General features: G+C 36.9%; 1 protein-coding gene across 1 annotated transcript in view; it reads left to right on the forward strand.

The window, feature by feature from the left end:
- The window catches only part of LOC107721471 (rab11 family-interacting protein 4A-like), a 53,424-nt gene that overhangs the window by 26,892 nt on the left and 4,972 nt on the right, over positions 1-21,560 (forward strand). Inside the window, exons 4-13 of the mRNA XM_016529479.1 lie at positions 9,080-9,297; positions 10,101-10,268; positions 10,977-11,111; positions 14,193-14,228; positions 14,782-14,881; positions 15,073-15,176; positions 15,802-15,942; positions 16,059-16,140; positions 17,389-17,526; positions 17,616-17,771. Of these exons, the coding sequence (XP_016384965.1) occupies positions 9,080-9,297; positions 10,101-10,268; positions 10,977-11,111; positions 14,193-14,228; positions 14,782-14,881; positions 15,073-15,176; positions 15,802-15,942; positions 16,059-16,140; positions 17,389-17,526; positions 17,616-17,771 (1,278 nt within the window). The remainder of the gene's footprint in view (positions 1-9,079; positions 9,298-10,100; positions 10,269-10,976; positions 11,112-14,192; positions 14,229-14,781; positions 14,882-15,072; positions 15,177-15,801; positions 15,943-16,058; positions 16,141-17,388; positions 17,527-17,615; positions 17,772-21,560) is intronic.

Here is a 21,560-nt window from a genome sequence, read left to right on the forward strand (position 1 = left end):
TACGATAAAAGAGCTTATAAAGTAAGCTGAAATGGCTTAGTTGCTACAGCAAATATGTTTTAACAATACCTGTTTAGGGTAGGGTCTAGTGTAGGTGGTGCATAATTTTCAAAGCAATAGAGCTTTAACCTTTTAATTTTTTAACCATTTCTGAACTGCTGCCATGTAACAACCAACATAATAAAATGTTGCCAGATTCACGGATATCTGTTTCAGAGAACATTTGTTATTTGCTATTTCTGTTTGCAGCAAATTACTACATTTTTATAGTATTTTGTTGATATAATAAACATTTTGGCATCTGTGCTTATAGTTTAATCAGGGCAGAATACAAGAATGTTGTTTTCTTTTTGATCATAAAAACACTGCCTGTTTTATTTTTTTCAGGCCACCGCATGATCAACCCCCTATTGATACTTTGATTTCTCTGTATCTTATTTATCTATTTGCGTTATTTGTCATGGTACTTAAACGAGGATTAGGTTAATTATCCGTAATTGTGCTTATTATCCAGCACAGCTGAGGTTAGGCTTAAGATAGCTGTGTGTGTTGCGAGGGAGCACACTCACGCTCCGCTCGATGTCACGGCTGTGGGACGGCTCAGCTGAATAGTTTCCTAGCAACAACGTAGAGAACGAGGCAGAGAGAGGGAGGGAATGTGACAGGCCGGAGTAGGGGAGGTGATTTGCTGGGAGGAGTGGCCAAAAGCCCAACAACTGTTGCCAGATTGCTAGCGTCTCTGTCCGTATGTGTTCGTGTGTGGCCGCATGATCGGTTGCTGCAGGTTGGAGCGAGTGTGTGTGTATGTGTGAGGAGGACTGAGCCGGTTTGGAGCAGCGGTGGATGTAGGCGGAGATACCTGAAGGAGCGCTGAAATCTGACAGGACTGGACACTGATATTTCACCTGTTGGACTGTGCTGAGGGTGGGGATCCTGGAGGGAGACGGGGACACCAAGTCTTGGGCGTCCTCAGCCGATAAGGGCTTAACCGGCACGGGTGAAGAGGATGGAGGAGATGGATCTTCATTATTGAGTGGAGGGGTAAGAGGATGAGATGAGAAAACTCGCATGTGTGAACGTTTGCTGCAGCCAAGCAAAGTCCATTGTTCCTGCTCTTCCTCTCATGTTCTTCTCTCATCCTCTTTTCTCTGTAATAATCTTTCAGCGTACATGCTCATCTTCTCCCAACATTGATGCTGAGAAGCTTTTGTAGATCTCTTTGACTCCCAATGGCACTTCGGAGAGATGAAGCTCAATGAAATGATTTTTTGTTTTGCATTTTATTGTAAGATACTAAGGCTCTGAATGTGGTGGAATTCACAACCAGCCTGTGTGTTTCCCAAACGCTACACCTGCCCTTGAATGACAAGTTGAATGAATGACTGGAGAGCCAGCCTGGCTTGTGTGGTGATCTGTTGGAGGGGAAAAGGGGTCATGCTATTGAAATGCTAATCAGACAGTGTGTGTTTGGACTGTGTGTCGGTGAGTTTTTTGGCAGTGTGTGTGTTCATGTCTGCCTTCGTCTACCCAACAACCGTTGGTGACCCCATTGTTTCTTACTTTGTTTCTTAAATGCCAGACTGGTGAAAATATCTGTTCTTGGAGAAAATCCCCAGTTTTGCACCTCAAATGAGACTAATGGTGTAGAAAAACTAGCAGACTGATTGATGGTTTGTTGTAAGTGCACATGCTCGTAAACTTAAACCGTTAAGTCTGTGTCTCTTGGGAACAGGGCTAATGGTGTGTTCTGGGAGTTGTTGTGGGGTTGGGGGTTGTCGAAGGGGAGGAACTGTGGAGTTTTGAATACGGCTGATAGTTAGAAGGGACTGTGTGAACATGAAAAGGGGAGGTTGAGTGTGCTGGGGTGGTTTGGGAAGACTCTTCGATGGTTAATGACCACCTGCTGGTAGTACCGCATCTATATTGTGTTTGTATGAATGTGTGTGTTTCTTAATGTTGCAGTAATGTTATTCCACTGGAAAGGGACAATTTAGAAAGGTCAAGGAACAATAGGGTTAGACGTCCATTAAAATTCCTTCCCTGGTGCTTGCCTTTACCCCTCTCGTGGTTTGTTTTGCCAAAGTGTTATTGACTTCTTAAACTTTTACTGCTGAGAGCTTGTCAGCTATACGCTGATAAATGTTCATTGTAGATAAAGTTTAGTCAATACAAAGCCCTGTTCCCTCACTGCGGACATTTAGTCATGAGCCTGCTCTAAACACAGCATATGTGTGGTTGAAATAACATTGTTTTTATCTGTCAAAGTTGTCATACATATTTAAAATAATAAAATGTCTTAAATTAAGCATAATTGTATCATATAATGCATTAGCATATGTATTGGATGTCAGTACATGCCCTGTCTAGGTTTTTATAACTTTCAGTATTATTCTGAAATATTATTACAGTCTAAATTAACTATTTGAATATATTTTAAAATGTAATTTATGCCTGTGATGACAAAGCTAAATTTTCAGCAGCTTCCAGTCTTCAGTGTCACATGATCCTTCAGGAATCATTCTAATATGCTGATCTGATGCTTAAGAATCGTTTCTTATTATTATTATTATCAATGTTGAAAACTGTTGTTCTGCTTAATATTTTTGTGGAAACCGTGGCACTTTTTCAGTATTATTTAATGAATAGAAAGTTCAAAAGAACAACATTTATTTGAAATATAAATCTTTTGTAAAATTCTAAATGTCTCTTTTGATCAATTTAATGTGTCCTTGCTCAATAAGAAGTACAAAAAAAATATATATATATATAAAAAAAATCTTACTGACGCGGAACTCTTGAACGCTTATGTGTGTATTATGTATAGCTATAGTAAGCATTTTTCTGGAGTTTTATCATTTTTATTCTAACTTTTGCTCGGTTTAAAGTCATCCACCCTTATACAATATAAGCTGATGGATGCTGTGTACATGGGTACTATACATAAGTCAATCCAGTTCTCTTGTCTACTGCATTTAAGATTAGTCATTTAGCTGCTGGTCTGACAGCTTTAGATATCGATCTTTTATGAAATGCTGTATCAGGCCTGGTTATTGCGTGGGCAGCAAAGAATCTGTGCATGACCAAGGGCACTATCTGTACTGTACTACCATTTCATGGACGTCATAATGCAAAGCCCAGCAAAAGATATAATTCAGTGTTATAGTTGGGACAAGAGGTTAACTGCAGTTTGGACACTCTAAAACCCAATAATGTGGTGCATCCAGACTATTGCTCTGCCAAGGGAGAGGGGTGGATGAACATTTTGTGACCGACCTTTTGAAGTCGGTGGTACACTTTTATGATTGTGCCTGGATGTTAGAGCAACTAAATTGAGAACCATATTTCCACTTGTCTCGACACGTCTTGCTTTCAAAGGGGACGCCAACACTTGCTGTGGAATAATACGGTAATTTGCTTAGCCAAGTGCCCCTGCAGTATTGATTGTGTAACTGCAGCTCTGGATGGCCTTTCTGTATGTTTGTTGGGCTACCATTTTCAAGGTCAATAAAGAGTTCAAAGGTGCTTCGCTTTGATACCGTCCAGGGAAGGGCGGCCCACAGTTTTAGAGCCCCGAGAGCTGGATTATGGCTCATGGCTCCCAGTAAATCCACACTGTCTTTTGTCTGCTGACTGTGTAGGCAGCGAGATGGCCAGCTATCTAGCTGCATTTCCACTGAGATCTCAAACAAAACCAGCCAAGCGCAGTTGATACAAAAATGAGCACCCAGCTTGAATGTCCCCCACTAGCATGTTTCTGTTGTCACTTCAGTAACATAACTGACAGTAATACTTCAGTGTGCTAAAGTGTTTGATCTTAGCTAGCTAGCTTACAGGTTCATTAGGGTCACTAGCCAAAACTAGCATTTAGCAAAAACAGTAATGTTAAAGGTAAAGCTATTTCAAGATACAGGGTTTAAACTCATTTAATTTGTACATATTGTTTTGAGGTAGTTGCTGTATAGATTCGGGATGTCAGGTGGTCCAAAATGTTTGTTTGAAGTGGGTTGTTACCTGAAAAATCTCCCAAAACAGCAGCTACTCTGTGTGGTAGGGATCGCTGTTGTCTTGGAGAAATTTGAGAGGCTTTTCTGTCATGTTCATGTGCACACTTGACATTTCTTGTGAGCTGCACTTGAAAGGCTGTGAATATGATGGTGCACTTTGGACACTAGCCAGAATTGAGTGTTGTGTTTGTTTGTTTGTGTGGGTTGCTGTCATCTTAAGATGGCAGATCTGTAAAGAAGTGCTGTTCGTCTCAAGATTTACCAAGAAAAATTAAACCGCATCTAAACATGAGCAAAAAAATATTTGCTCTGCTTTCACTGAGGAAAATAATCTAATAATGTATGCGAGTTAGATATCTAGGTGCATTCCTCCATCACGCATCTTCTTCTAGACTTCACAGACAAAACTTCTCTATTATTTATAGATCTGAGGGCTTTGGGACATGTTGTGCATTTGAATGTTTTCAGGCATGCTCCGAGAAAAAAAAAATAGTGTCACATTAAACACGTTTAATCCGCTACCATTCAAAAATTTGGGGTTGGTTTGTTTTTATGATTTTGAAAAAAAGTCTCTTATGCTTACCTCGGCTGCATTTATTTGATCAAAAATACAGAAAACCATAATATTGTGAATGTGAATATATTATTACAATTTAAAATAACCAATTTCTATCTGAATATACTTTAAAATGTAATTTATTGTGATGGCAAAGCTGAATTTTCAGCAGCCAAGTCTTAAGCGTTTAATGCAAAATCATTCCAATATGTTGATTTTCTGCTCATGAAAATTTTTTTTATTATTATCAATGCTGAAAACAGTTAACATTTTTGTGGAAACTGTGATACCTTTTTTTTTCAGATTTCTATGATGATCAGAAAGTTCAAGAGAACTGCATTTACTTGAAGTAGAAATTGTAACATTGTGTTTTTTTTTGTTTTGTTTTTTTACTTTTAATCAAAGTAATGCATCCTTGCTGAATAAAAGAAATTATTCCTTAAAAAAACTAACTGACCCCATACTTTGGAACAGTAGTGTACTTTCTGACCATTTCATTTACGTATTTCACTCTCTCGATTACAGAACTTTAATTATTGGACTGTCCCTTTATAAGCCAAGTAATAAAAGGATATTGCTTTCGGTCAGTAATGACATAAAAGTGTGTTTGATTACACAATAACCATCGACAGAATCCCACTTACACTCTGCAAGAATACAGCAGCTTTGACTCGGCATGGACATCACTATGTGTTTGTTTGAATCAATACCTGGCTGCATATTCCAGAGCAGAGTCACTGGCTTTTTAATGATGATCATCCCTCCAAATCAGCACACTGTAAGCAATGTGGACACACTGGTGGGTGTATTTTAGCTCTTAGCATCCCAGATTTTGGATGTTAGCTGTGTTTAAGCTTTGATGCAACTTAGTCTGTACTCAGCAATATTGCATGAAACGCTGGAGGTACGGGTGGATCAGCAGTACTGCAGCATGACAGTATTAGTCCATCATGTTAACCTTAAAAATCGGCAAACAGCAAAATCTGCAAAATGGCCCTGCTTTGATTCTCAGTTCTCTAATTAAGAACAACTGCATTAAAGTGAAGCTTCCCTTCATTGGTATTTATTTCAAAGCAAATGTGTCTATAATATGAATAGTCCACAAATCGTAAGTTAATCAGCCACATAAAATCAAATCACGTCATTGTCACTACACCATACACAGAGTAATGGTGAGTGAAATGATAGTAGCAGTTTCTTAACTGCTTTCATCAGTGAAATACATATAACTCTATTTTAGTATAATATTTTTTGGTTTATAAAATGATATGAAGTATGTTTGTGTATTAATGCATGCCTAACATTAAAAGCAGTCTGTCAGTAGAAGAGTGTAAATAATGAATGTTAAGTCTAGGCATTCCAGACGGTGCTGTCTAAGGGGGGCTGGCAGATTCAGGTCAGGTTGGACCAAAAGGGGTCTTAGTTTATAGCTCATTTATCTGGGCTCTCACTGCAGGAGAGCCCTGCATCTCCTCTTACATTACTGCAATGAGAGTGTATCTGAGAGCTGCATTCATCACAGTCGCCGCTCAGCAGGGAGAACCTCTATTATGCTGTCAAAGCTTCACATTAAGACTATGCAGATATCAGTCATCATCAGTAATCTGCTCCTCCGCTCTTATCTCCAAAGATCCAGCCATGTGGGAAGAATCTAAGTTTTACTCAGATTTGCGACTGGACCTGTGATCTTTAATCCTGAGGCTGGCCGTTACATTTCCTTTTCGTAGGCATAATCTCAGATCAGACCGGACAGACTAGAAGCTTTTTTCCCTTTATAAATGCAAAGGACTAGTTTAAAGACTGGATATACATGCTAGTTTAGTTGGTTATATGCTAGACATGATGGTTGTACACTGCAGATTTCCTTAATCAGTAAAAGTTTAAATAAATATTATTTGAGTAGATATATTAGAAGAAAATACTGTTTCATCAATCTATTTAAAAATTTCGTGTTTAATTCAGTGTGTCGCTGCTTTGTAATTATTTGTGAAAATTACTAGCAATTTATGAGTAAACCCTACACCAGAATTTTTTTTTTCAGTGTAGGTCTCATTTCTTACATCTGCCATGTGGTGTGAGTGGAGAGGTGTGTGAATTTCATGTGTGGCCTACAAAGGAAGGTAACGGACTCGCTGAGGTGTGAACGTGAGAGTGGTCACTTCAGAAACACACTAACACACTGCTGCTGTCACAACCGGGACAAAGAGGCAGACAGGCAGGTTAACGTCAATCAGAGAGTTTAATAACAGGACCTTAAGAGAGGCTTCCAACGGAAAAGAGTTCAACATAGGCAGTGATGGAAGCAAAACAGTCTTATCTGGGTCGGCACTCCGGTCCTCCGGCCGAGAACTGAGGATTCTGAGGGGGACAGGCAGATCGGAAGGCGAAGAACCAGGACAGAGAAGCTTGCAACCTTGAGACCAGCCGATGAGTGAATGAGGTGAGTGAGTATTTGAGTGGTGTGGTAAGTGGGTGCAGGTGTCCGTGATCAGTAATCAGGTGATTGTGAGCGGGTGTAGGAGGCTGATTCGGCTGGTGAGGCAGGTGTTTCCGTGACACATGTGACAGTGAAACTGCTGAAATAAATTACATTTTAAAAATATATTAAAATAACCCTTATTTTAAATGATCATTTATAATATTATAAGAAGTGGGCAATAAAGCGGCGATAGAAATTTGCGAACCCCAAGAATCTCTGCATCTCCTTGATGGTACTTGGTTGGGGCCAGTTCCGAACGGCATCCACCTTCCTCTGGTCCATTTGTACCCTGGCAGGGGTGACGATGTATCCCAGGAAGTGAACCGTGTGTTGATGGAACTCACACTTTTTGGCCTTGAGAAACAGGTGGTGTTGGCGTAGACGCTGGAGGACTTGGGTGACATGGTGACGGTGTGCTTCGAGAGTGGGTGAGTAAATGAGTATGTCATCACTCACTGAGATGCACTCAGATATGAATGAAATGAGTTTGCGATTGAAGGAAAGACAATTTTGTTATATACATACATTGTACTGTATATTATTGAGTAAAGAAAAATCAGGAAGAGGGAAAATATGGTAAAGGCTTAGCATAAAGAGTGAGGGATCAAAGGAGAGTAGAGCAGCTGACTATTACATTCCTGTGCTAATCAAGCAGTAGTAATATAGAGAGTGTAGTAAAGATCCCTATTAGAATTAGATGTATGTCTAAAGCTGTTCCTTAGGGACCCTATAAGTCAATTTGAGTGTTTACACATAACCATGACGTTACATTAGGACAAAATATCAAACTGACTGGCATTATTTTAAAGAAATAGTACAAATACATTTCAAGCAAAACATTTCACACACACACACAAATACAGATAGAAGAGTTTAAATAAAACGATATTATGACAAAAAGAATTTGTCAAACGTTAGTGGTCCATGTTTGTAGTTAATGTGATAAACTACACCCTGGATTAAAATTCCTTAAAAATGCCTTCAGAACAGATGGTTAAAGTAATTTAAAATTGTTTGATCTGTGCATTGAAATTCAGAAAAATCTAAGTGAAACTTAATTTAAAAGTATTCAAATACATATTTGGGGTCACTGTATGACAAACTAGCAGTTTATGGCTATTTATTTCTGAAATTAGTGATTTTTTCACATGGCATTGAAGTAGTGGAGAAGTCTGTTTTATTGTAGCATTGCCTTATGAATAAATGAGACAAATTATGATCATCAATGAGGGATGAGCCAAGTCATTTTAAAGCACATTGGTGTGTACCGTAGTTCCCCAGAATGCAGTAAAGGCTTAATGACCAGCCATAACTCTCAGCTTTAATAATACAGTATCTCCCAAGACACATAAATACACTTTCATATTAGACAGACAGAAAGTGTCAAAAATGTATGTATTTAAACATATATAAAGACTTACCATTGATTTAACAATCTCTTATAGTGTGATACTTATTCTGCTCTGTCTGTGCAAATAACAATGAGCCACTGGGCAACATAAGCTGATTCCCATTGTCCTCCTGCCATTGAGATGTGACATGAATTTTAATTTTTGAACTGCACTTGTTGTAAGACAGAATGGATATAATAAAAAAAAGTCAAACCTTGTGAGAGTGAGCAGAGAAATGTTCACTGTGGTATAAATTGGAGAATGGAGAGTATTTAAATCTTATTCCATTTTTGAGAGCACCATTTCTGTCTCTGCCATGCAATCTAAATCCTCGTCCTTTTCTTCTCTTGGTTACACTCACTATTCGTTAGTCAACTGAAAGGTTTCACACCAGTTCACCGTGATGACCTTTGTCCTGTTTTGGCGTCCGTTGTGTCTTCTGGGGTTAATGAGCAAAGTTTCCATAACCTTTGACCCAATATCTTTTGTGTCCCTCTGAGAAAGGTCTTCTTAAGTTCTCATTTCACCTCACCAAGTTGTGTGTGTGAAGAGACCACATAGTGAGTCAGAGTAATCTGGTCTAGTTTTGACGTTACATTTGCATTTTGAGCAATATGACTTTATTGAAATCTTTGATATCTGTTTGCAGCACGGGGATGGGAGTCTGGGACCCCCGATCATTGTGTGCACGCGGCCATACCCAGAGTGCCAGCTGTATTCTGATGAGGAAGCAATGGGCGGACGGGACGTGCAGGAGGCAGACATGGACAGTGCAGGAGACAGCGGGGCAGGGTCTGAATCTTCTGAAGGAGGACGTCATGATGATAAAGAAGAAGGACTGGGTGGACTCTTTCTACGTGGAAACAGGTCAGCATCATGGATGATTATGTTTTTTGTTGTCGCTGTTTTAGCATTATTTGAGCTTAAGAAGCTAAATATATGTTGCCAGAATTTTAGTTAAAATATTAATTTAATAATTATTGTTTCATTAAATTAATAAAAAATAATTACATTTAATTAATGGTGTCAAACGATTAATCGCATAGAAAATAAAAGTTTTTGTTTGCATAATATATGTGTGTGTTCTGTGTATATTTATTATGTATGTATAAAGACACAAACATAAAGTATATATTTTGAAAATATTTACATGTATTTACATGTCTATATTTATATTCATATAATTTATATTATAAATAAATGAAGAGTTCAGATGCAAAAAAGTGCCATCTGATATTTTCATCTAAAATGAGCATTTTTATCAGACTCCTATATTAATGTTCATTTATTTCACTTTAATGGCATAGAAAAGGACCTATACATTGCCATTAAAGTAAAATTACTGAACCTAAACATAGGAGTCTGATAAAAATGCTAATTTTAGAAGAAAATTTCAGATGGCACTTAGAGGCTTTTGCATCTGAACTCTTCAAATATATTTAATATATAAACATAACATATTTTTCTGAAATATATACATGCATGTGTGTGTATATTTATATAGAGATAATAAATATACACAGTACACATACATATATTATGTACACACAAACTTTTATTTTGGATGCGATTAATCACGATTAATCATTTGACAGCACTACATTTAATAAAATAAAACAATTAACTGTAAGAATTAGCACATTAAGTGAGACGTGTGGGTTTGGTTTTAGCTGTGGTCAGATGGTGTCGTCAGCAGCCGCTTCAGTAATCTCTGTGGAGGAGCAGTTTGAGGACTATGGAGAGGGAGAAGATGTGGACTTCACTCCCAGCAGCCCCATCCCTGATGATGACACACGTACCAATGGTTTCTCTGACTTGGGCTCCTCTCTGCCCTCCAGGTTAACTAACCCACTTTAGCACACACCTCTCACATGAAATACTGACATATGGTGTTATTCTGTAGGTTTCATTTGATTGCATGGATGAATAAGTGTGAACAGCGTGAAACCAGACATGAAAAAAACAAATAGAAATAAATCAAAAATTATATTTTGCTTAATTATTATTTCATGACAATTAAGCACATCCTTACCCCAGGCATAAGCACAAAAAAATAAAGTAAAAATAAAAAGTGCATTATGGCAATGATCATTTGGATGTGCTTAAAATGTTCTTGGGGTAAAAACTTTGCACATTTTCAGAATTTAATTTCATATTTTTTGAGGTTGAACTACGACAGATATATTTTCATATTATTAATGCATAGTAGTTATAATTCTGACACAAATACACTCTGTTGCATTAATGCTTTTGACAGCCATTAATCAACTCATTGTTAAACATAAAATCACAACAGCCGATAATTATGAAACGCTTTTGGCATACAGTGGGAGTTTTGTATCGTTAGCTGTTCTCATTTTCTCTGTGTGATTCTGGTTGAATCAAGGATAATCCTATCATGAAATCAATAACATATTATTAGACATTCTTTTCCAACTATGCAAAATTTGAAATATCTTACCATTTTATATTATTAAATATACTGAGCAAGTAAAATCTGAATGCTTCTACTGCCAGTATTGATCATCACTTGATGGTGTTTGCAGTGCTGGCCAGACCCCTCAGAAGATCAGGCACCTGTACAACAGCGAGCTTCTGGATGTTTACTGCTCTCAGTGCTGCAAGAAAGTCAACCTGCTCAATGACCTAGAGGCCAGACTCAAGAACCTCAAAGCTAACAGGTAAGAGGCGACAAGAGTTTGAAATGAGCATATTGCTAAGATAATAGCATGTTACTCTCATGGAGTGCTACAGGGATGCTGTACAGTATTTTTGTTATCCAATATAGAAGTTAGCATAACACTGGTTCACTCAACAAAAAGCCAGTAGGATTTTTCCATTGGCATTTAAAGATTATTGCAGAAAATGTGTTTGTTTTGAAGTCTAAATACAGTCGCTAGAAGTTAAAAGTTATTCCAAGTCACCATCACCACTAAGCTTAAGAAGACACTGAGTCTTATTTTAAAATCAAGTTGTAAGGTTGGAGTTAGTTTGCGAGAGTAAAGGTTTGAACACAATAAGGCTGTGAAAGCGGATTAGTGAGTAGATGAGTTTTCCTGTTTGGCATGATGATGTTTAATGTCCCCAAAAACCTCTGTAGTCCCATTTAGCTACTTAAAAACTTCACAAAAAAATCACAAATTGTTGTTATTGATGTATTTTATGTAGTACAATAAAACGTGAAAATATCTTGAGCTTCTGTTAACCACAGACCTTATTTCCAATATTTAAACAAAATCCATTAAAAAAAAAAAAAAAGCGTAGAATGATGGAACCAGCTGTTTTAAAAATACTAACTCATGTCTGTATTTCAGGACTCATTCCTGCAGCACCCTGAAAGCATAAACATACACAAATATTGGGCAAAATAAACCATTTTTGATTACACACAAATATTGTATTTATTTATTTACATACATGTACATGTATTTATTTACATTTATCTGGCTCCTTCCTCCATCTTAATACAGTGCATATTAATAACGAAATAGCAATATATTTGTTGATGCTTTATTTCTGAAGCTATTTTATGCTAAAGGATGGTATATCTAGCATGCTGTCTCACCTTTAATCAGTCGTCTCCCTCTGAATGCTGTCTTTAGTTCCCTTAACTTTGCAGCATCTATAGTTCATATTAAATGGCATAGCACTGCACTTCTGAGAGGATTCTTTGTCTCAGTTCACTGTAGGTAAAGCTAGATATATTTTTATGAGTCTCTTTAATCACCCCGGTCTGTCAAAAGCTTTATTGGGAGATGGGTTTCATCAGAGGAGCTGTTACCATAGCAACAGTGTTCCAGTCAAGGGTTTACTAATCTTTGTGAATGTTATCAGACAGTGAGGGAAAACTGAGACCCTCAAGAAAAGCATGGGGTGTTTAAGTGGGTGTGTGTGGTGGAATTTGATGAAAACTGCTGAAATAAGCCTTTTATTATTATGTGGACACCTAACAAATTTGGCACTTCAGGAGAACGACACTGCAATCTTTCATCTGTAACAAGATTTAAAGCATCGCGGGATTATTATGAAGTTTCCACCTCTGCTGCTGACACACCGAGACATGATACTGCAGACATAGATCTTAAAACCTAGTGAGCTGCCTCACTACATACTTGCTATTGTAGACAGACAGCTGCCTTCTAAGACAGCATCTGAACCATCCTGGGACTACATGAGTTATTTCAGAAGTATAGAGACGGCAGACAATTAAGCAATAGACACAATTGACTTTAGTAAATTGCAACAGTGCCTGCACACTTTTTCAGCAGCCTTGGTTCTGGAAGTAATTGCCCTATTCATTTTTCATATTCATTTTCCAAAAGTCTTTGTTTAAGAGTTATAAGGTATAAACCAAAACAGCTAACTACCAGGAGAATAAAAAAACATTATAAAGTTTGAAACACTGTTGAACACTTTATGCACTCAACTGTTGGAGCTTTAATGTCATTGTGAAGGGGGAGGGGCTATCAGACTCCGATTATTAATGACAAAGTAACCTTATAAAATTGCATAATGCACAAGTAATGGTGTATAAGTACATAGTGTATAGTGCGTCATTTGGGATGCAGTTTATTTTTATTTATACTTTTCAGTATTGAATGAAATATATGTATATTTAGTTACATCACTCCTTCTACTACAATGGATTCTTTTTTTTCCCACCAAGATTGATGCAGTGCTTTCTGGGACTGCCTTTTCATTTTTATTATTATAAATCATAATAAAACAAGGTGGCAGCATAATCAAGTGGCTACCTTTTGGAACCGAGCAAGAGACGCTGTTCAGTAAAGAGCTGTGTGATTTCCTTTTCTCTGGCTGAATAGGTGTGTTGGGGAAGTGGGACCATGTGGCATTCTGTGGCCTTTAGCTATTAATCCTCTGGCATTTTTGTCCAAATCCTTCACTGCGTACTCTGCTGAAGTTAAAATGCATTCATGCAAGACATGATCAGCACCACTATGAACTTTTCTATAATGATCAGCAAACATTTGGGTTATTGTATCAATTAAGTATTACTGTATATTAAAAAAACACTAGGCAGACTTGTAGAGAGATCTGCTATTGAATGACTGTTTAGTGTGAAAGTGAAAGTCAGAAAATGTTGTTTTTGCACTAGATATGTCCAGCTACTTTAACAGGTCATGACAGGTCATGAAGAACTATGTGCGCCTGCCGTTTTGAGGGCTTGTGTGTGAATGCTGTGAGTGTATTTTTTCCTCATCTCCCTTGGTTTGCAGATTGTCTGGCTTCATCATTGTTGTTGTAGTTAAATGTGTTTTGTCAGTGCTGTGATAGCTGGGTTGGATATGAGGACAGGACAGCTGACTTGTATTTCGGCGAGCTGTTTGAGTTCAGACCTGTGTGATGTAATGAGAGGAGGGCTTTAAAGAGTGACATGGGTCACACAGTTACATAAACACAGGCAGAGGTTTATAATTCGAGTGCAGGTATTCTATTTTTACTGAGGTCCTCCAGAGCTGTCTGATTATCGGTGTAATCTCATGACCTAGGACAGTCTGACTGCAGTACATGATCTTGGCCACTTGGGGCAGTAGTGAATTAGTAATTAGGCTCTAAACAAAACTGATTAGTCGAATTGAATAACCAAAACATTACAGTTTGGTAGATCTATCTATCTGTCTGTCTGTCCGTCCGTCCGTACGTACGTACCCATTAAACTGAATTTGGACTGCATGGTATTTTATCATTTTTTTATGAACATTTTTTTCTAATACAGGGATTTTTTCCATTTCTTTTTACAGCCCAAACAGGAAAATTTCCAGTACAGCATTTGGTCGGTAAGTCTCTCATCTTTGTTATTTTCACACGATCTGTAGAATATGAGATTACAAAGCGCTGGCTTAATAACCATTGCCTGACTATCAGTGTGTCTGAAATCACATACTGAGTAGGTGCTACTTTTGAATTTGAACTTACTTTTTGACTGTTAAAAAGAATGTTCTATACAGCATACTGTATATATAGTATTAATATTGGAATGAATTAAATTTGGACATACTACATCCTCCATGTTGTTACTGTCACATGACCTCCACTCCACTGCCATTCATAAATCCTCTCCCATGGCCTCATGGGATAGTAAACTGTCCATCAAATGCACACTCCAGAATTCTCGGCAGAAGTCATCCGGGTACTTTTTGCCTTTCGTTTTTCAAATACTATGAATTCGGACAAAATATATATATTTTTTTGCATATATTTTTTGTCCACTATATAGTACGGCAGTATTCGATTTCGGATGCAGCGCAAGTCACTAACTGTTTAGACAGAAGAATGATTAGTAACTTCAGTTCCATTTCCTGATTCTCTGTTTCTCTGTGTGTCCCACAGTCAGCTCTTCCACCACAGTAACTTCAGCAGCAGTCAGGGCAGCACAGAGGACCTGTTCAGAGACAGCATCGACTCCTGTGACATTGACATCACTGAAAAGGTCCTGGAAGCATAATAATGTGGTCACTGAGGACCCTGTTAATTGCTTAGACTTAATGCGTAAAATTCAGATGTTTTGGATATACTTTTTAAGGCCACTACAATAATGTTGTTTTCCTGTGAATATGATTCAGAGAATGTTGCCTATAATAAATGACTATAATATTTAACTCTTCTGTATTTCTACTGCAGGTGAGTTATTTGGAAAAGAAGATAACAGAGCTTGAGAACGACAGTCTGGCTAATGGAGATTTGAAATCCAAACTTAAACAGGAAAACACACAACTAGTTCACAGGTAAAGAGATCTGACTATTAGTTACAGACACAGTACAGTATGAAGAGCATAGTGATAAATCTAATGTAATTATGTACATAGGTGATTTATCGTTTATTACTTTATTTGTAATTCTACTACCATTCAAAAGTTTGGGGTCAATAAGACTTTTTTGAAAAGAAAGTCATGCTTTTATTCAGCGAGAATCAATTAAGTTGATCTAGAATTACAGTAAAGACATTTAGAATGTTACAAAAGTAATAAATGCTGTTTTTTAGAATGTTCAATTCATCGGTCCTGATAACGCTTCACAGTTTCTACAAAAATATTAAGCAACACAACTGTTTTCAACATTAATAATAATGTTATTATTAACAAATGTTTCTTGAGTAGCAAATCAGCATATTAGAATGATTTCTGAAGGTTCATGTGACACTGACGACTGAAGTAATGGCTGCTAAAAAACATTTTTCAGCTTTGCATCACAGGAATAAATTACATTTCATTTAAATTGTAATGATATTTCACAGTATTAATGTTTATACTCTATGAATCCTTTGTCACATAAATGCAGCCTTGGTGATGTATGCATATGTATTATATGCTTTCTTATGTCTGTATGTGTTTGTACATGTTTATCCATCAGGGTACATGAGCTGGAGGAGCAGATCAAAGATCAGGAGACGCGTGCAGAGCAATGTTTAGAGGAGGAGCTGAAGAGACACAGAGAGGCCTACAGTAAGATGGAGAGAGACAAGAGTACTGAGATTGAAATGCTTAGTAACAGGTACCTAATCAGAAAACTCACAAAAACATGTATATGAAGCATGTGGAAGTTTCAAGACCTTTTTAGAAGGGCAGTGTGTGGCTTGCTACTTTATAATGGAGGATTTCTCTCCACAGGGTCCAGCAGCTAGAAGAGGAGAACGCAGAGATGAAAGTGAATGTGTGCAGACTCAAGTCTCAAACTGAGAAACTGGACCAGGTCAGATATGCATCGAATCTCAAGCTAGTAGAGTAGCAATCCCTTGACCATCACCACAACCACATAACCCACATCACACATCAGGCTATGCATCAAATGGTTGGTTTAACAATTAAAATATAGCAATTTCTTGCTCTCTTGCGCTTAAACCCTCGCCGACACACGTTCACACACCCATTTTCACACTATTACTTCTGACCTCACTGAAGCATCTTTTGACACATTTCAGCAGGCAGTGAAATCCTTGGAGCTTGTCAGTGTTAACAGCACACTCTTTCATACTGCTTGCATTAGCTAGTGTAATGAGTGTGAAAGCTCCTGCCTGCATGACATTAGCAGCCTGTGAGGCTTTGATCTCTGAGATGGAATGAAACATTGTCGAGCAACTGCATGACTTTCTATGCTGTAGCCTTTCCATAAAGCTAAAAAACTAGGTCATTGTCTGATTTAGCTTAAAAATGTAAAGCTCCTCTTGTGGACTAGGCTGAAAATGCAAATTTTTTTTTTTGTTTCAAATCAGCTAAAGAAGCTACATTTATGGTGAAATTGTTGTCAGATTTTATTGCTGATTTGAAATGCAGTGAAACATTAAATACAAAGTTTACACAAGGTTTTCAAAGTTTTTTCAAGTGGATGAGACTGAGAGTCGTACTTGTAAGTCTATTGCCTAACTAAAAAAAACAGCTGCATTGGGGTCCAAAATGGCTGCCAAGTGAACTGACTTGTCTTAAAGGGATTTTTATATTTATTGGTATAGTGGTTTTATAATGCACATTGTTTCAAAGCAGCTTTTCAAGAAATAATGATGTTATGTCTAAAATGCCTTAAATTGGTACCCCACCCAAAAATAATTTACCATTTACTCACCTTCATGCCATCCTAGATTATTTAACTGTCTTTCTTCTGTGGAACACAAATGAAGATTTTTAGAAAAATAATCCATCTCTGGGAGTCCATAAAATGCACATGGATGGGACTCTCAGAGTTGACACTTTAAAAACCACACTTTAAATCCATACACTCAGAAATAAAGGTATGAAAACTGTGGTTTTTGAAGCAACAACTTTGAGGGTCCCATTCACTTGCATTATATGGGCTATTTTTCTAAAAATCATTGTTTGTGTTTCATAAAAAAAAAAAGTCAATATACATTTGGGATGACATGGGTGAGTAGATGATGAGAGAATTGTAATGCTATAATGGCAATATAAAGATCTATGTATATTGTATGTATAATTTTGTGCACAGGAGAAGCAACGTATGACAGATAAACTGGAAGACACAAGCCTGCGTTTGAAGGATGAGATGGATCTGTACAGGAAAATGATGGATAAACTTTGGCAGAACAGACATGAGTTTCAGAAGGAGCGAGAGGCCATGCAAGAGGTAGCACAGTGTTGTTTTTATTGCAGATTACAATTATACACATAAACATATATCTCCAGACCTCTCACACAATTCACATGTGCATGTAGCTGATTGAGGACCTGCGGCGTGAACTGGAGCACCTCCAGCTCTTTAAACTGGAGGCTGAGAAGCCCGGCCGTGGCCGTAACGCTGCGGGACTGTCCGAGTACAACGCCAAGACTCGAGAGATTGAACTGGAGCATGAAGTGAAACGGCTTAAGCAGGTACAGTGCAAAGATATATTAAAATAAATATATGAAATAATTATAATTAATTACATTAAATACAATTACATTCCACAATTCTAGGCATTTCAAGAACTTAAAAAAATATCAGGGTTCACACTTTTTATGACTAGTGAATTAACATAATTCCAGTCTTTTGTAATTATGAGATTAAATGTATAAAATCACAAATAACAATTTGAAAAAAAAAAAATGAAAAAAAAATCTTAGATAATTAGAAGAACTCGTATTCATTAGATACATTTCTGTGACTTTTCCAGGTCTGGAAATCACACTTTTAAAATTCCCTTATATACCGTAAGCTGGTTTCCCAAGGCCATGGGAATGCTGGTTCCTAAGAAAAAATAAAAATAAAATATACGTTGATTTTAGCTTATTTTAAAACGTGTCTTGTTTTAAATCACATCAAGCCATTTTGTGGCTCGCTTGGAAGTGTGCTGAGGCCCCCTAGTGAGAACCACTGCTATATAATATATATATATAGAGCAGATAGAGGACTCACATTCGGCAGAGAGCTCCCCCTTCAGGCCAGGGGTGTGAAATGCACCGCCTCTGCCTCCTTACACCAAGTCATCATGTATTTACAGAGCAAGTTGCTGTCGAAATGATCGTGTCTCTCATGTGCTCCGTCTCACACACGTGGGTCACGGTTTCCGTCACTACTCATGTCATCACGCTGTAGAAATGACAAAAACGTGATGAAACTGGAATCTAGAGTAGAAGTGTACTTTTCACTCTCAGTTATATACACTCTACCTCTGAGTATGTACAACTCAGTGTTGTATTCTACACATGAACTAAACAAGTAGAATTATATTAAATATCACACCATATAGGAGAGCTATTCGTGCACCCTATGGCATGTGGGGTTTATTAATATAATTTGAGCATTTAATCAGCCCTCAAGAATTTCTTTATAAAGTGCTGTTTGTCTATGAAGTCTTAACAATCCAGCACTGAATCAATAGACAGAGCAATAGGAAGACATACTGTAATAATCAGCAGATAAGGGAACTTCTTTTGAATGTTCTCTGCCAACATACATTGTGGTCTGCTGTTGAAACAATAATAAAATCATGTCAGTCCATCCCAAGATGCACTGCTGTTAATGGCTGATGCTTCTAACTAACGGGTCTGTACTGACCATCAGCATTCTTTGACTGAGGGGTCACATGTAGAGAAGCACAAGTGAACTATGTGCGTACAGACCACACAGTTATACAATATAGTATATACGTATAGAAAGAAAACTCTATTGAAAATGTGAAAAAGAAAGGTTTATTTTTCTTAGATGTTCGGATGAAATGGTCCGCTGAAGTTTAAGGAAGAGGTGGATTTTATACATAATGAGTGAGAGGTAAATGATTATGATATAATGAAGTCTTCTTGTTTAACAAGAACTACAAAAGCCCCAAAATTGTGGACATAGTACAGTCTGGTTAAAACATTAAGATCATGGTCAATGTCTGTACTAGAACAATGCATTGTCTAAATTCAAACATATGCAAATCCATATATAAAAAAGTTTATATACATATATATACACTACTGTTAAAAAGTTTGGGGTCAATAAGATTTATTTTTAACAAATGTATTCAGCAAGGATGCATTCAATAGATCAATAGTGACAGTAAAGACATTTATAATGTTACAAATGAGTTTGATTTCAAATAAATTCTGCTTTTTAAACATTCTATTCATCAAGAATCCACAAAATATTAAGAAATGTTTCTTGAGAAGAAAATTAGAATGATTTCTGAAGAATCATGTGACACTGAAGACTGAAAACTGTGTTTTTTTATCAAATAAAATGCAGCCTTGGTGAGTAAAAGAGATTTGTTTTAAAAATATAAAATCTTACTGATCTTAAACTTCATTTTTTTTGGTCTTGGTCACTTGGGCGATATTGTACATCAGAGCCATGGGTAAAGGAAGCTGCACATTTAATAAAAGTGCTTGAACTGTACATCCCATGAATGTATCACCATGCCACAGTATTCTGTATTCCCATTTTCCAGATTTAGCTAGTCAACTACTATGTGGATCAGTATTTTAAATTCTTGTGTAGTTTGGGAAAGGAGCCAATACTGCTACATGCTCGATTGTCACAAACTAGTTTTGCTTTGTTGCACAAATTGTACTGAATCTGTTTCTTTGCATGGTCTTAATCTCTTTCTGTTTGTGCCCTTTATTTGGAATGTAACAATTAATGTTTAGGTTGTTTCAGTAACTGTTATTCTGATCGGTTATTGAGGAACTTTTATATCTTTCTGTTCTCTTTGTGTTGTAGCATTTTTCACTCATTGTAAATGTTGTACAGAAACTAGTTAATATTTGTATTGATATGCCACTCATCAACCTTAATGAATAAAGGAAAGGCTGTCTTTTATACAGTTTTATGATAAATGACAAGTTAGACATGCAACTAAGTAATGTATAAATTATTTGTGACGAAATGAAATGACATCAGTGCTGATGTCACAGACAAGGCTAGTTCTTCATTATCAATCGAAAGAAAGGAAATTTGATTTTGAGCAGTCAGTTCTGAAGGAACACCTATATTAAAACCTTAATGTTTCATATCATTTCTGTTTAACATTTGGATGACCAAACCCTGACCCATTCACAGCAACAATGTCATTTTTGCACACTTTAAGTGTTGTGCTGTGTCTGTGTCCACTGTTACAGGTTAGACGTAACACAGTTTGACATTTTTCTGTGGGTCATGGTTTACAAAACGTTTTTTTTGTTTATGCCTTTTTTGTTGTTATAGAAAAAGATGGACCTTTCTTTTGTCCAGTGTGTGGGTATGTAAGTAGATTACTATTACTCATTTATATTTACACAAGTAGAAAAGGACAAATGAAAAAGCTTTCAGAAAATTTAATAATAGTTTAAAAGCCTCGAGTTATGACAAATTTGAAATGTACAATAAATGACTTGTTTTGGCATGATTTAAAATGACAAAAGTATTGAATTCTTTGTCTTCTCCATCAGTTTTTCACACATGAACAGATCTATTTTAATTTGGAAGCAACTTTGTTGCTTCAGTATGCACAAAGTGTAACTGTCTTCATCTAGTGGACAAAGCCTGCATCATCAGGAGGCCATGATAGTGGCTTTAAGGATAGATGTAAGAACATAATTTTAAAAAGAGCAATTCTGTGGATTAACAATTTATATTTTTATACAATGGAATATCAACAATTGTGAAAATCTTGAAATCTTTCATTTTTGAGGATGGTGTCAAAGTTTCTTTTGTGGCAATGATATCTCCATGAAGAACCTTTAACATCCAAGGTACCTGTCCATTGCACAAAAGTTTCCTTAAAGCGGAAAAGGTTTCTTTAGATCTTAAAGGGGTCATATGATGCGATTTCATTTTTTCCTTTCTCTTTGGAGTGTTACAAGCTCTTGGTGCATAAAGAAGATCTGTAAAGTTGCAAAGACTAAAGTCTCAAATCCAAAGAGATATTCTTTATAAAAGTTAAGAGTCAGCCACACCCCCCTAAAACCCCTTTAATGTTCATAACACATAACGGTTCTTTTAAGTTTGCTGTTCACTGAAAGGTCTATCACATCTCTACAAATATTCCGATTTGGAACCTTTATTTTTGACAGTATAGCTGAATCCTATTTGAAAAGCAAGAATTTTGTATTTTCTTATCCCTCATAATCTTTAAAGGGGTCATATGATGCTGCTAAAAAGAACATTATTTTGTGTATTTGGTGTAATGAAATGTGTTTATGCGGTTTAAGGTTCAAAAA

Source organism: Sinocyclocheilus rhinocerous, unplaced genomic scaffold (assembly GCF_001515625.1).
Source record: "Sinocyclocheilus rhinocerous isolate Xijiao unplaced genomic scaffold, SAMN03320098_v1.1 scaffold481, whole genome shotgun sequence".
NCBI classification, from domain to species: domain Eukaryota; kingdom Metazoa; phylum Chordata; class Actinopteri; order Cypriniformes; family Cyprinidae; genus Sinocyclocheilus; species Sinocyclocheilus rhinocerous.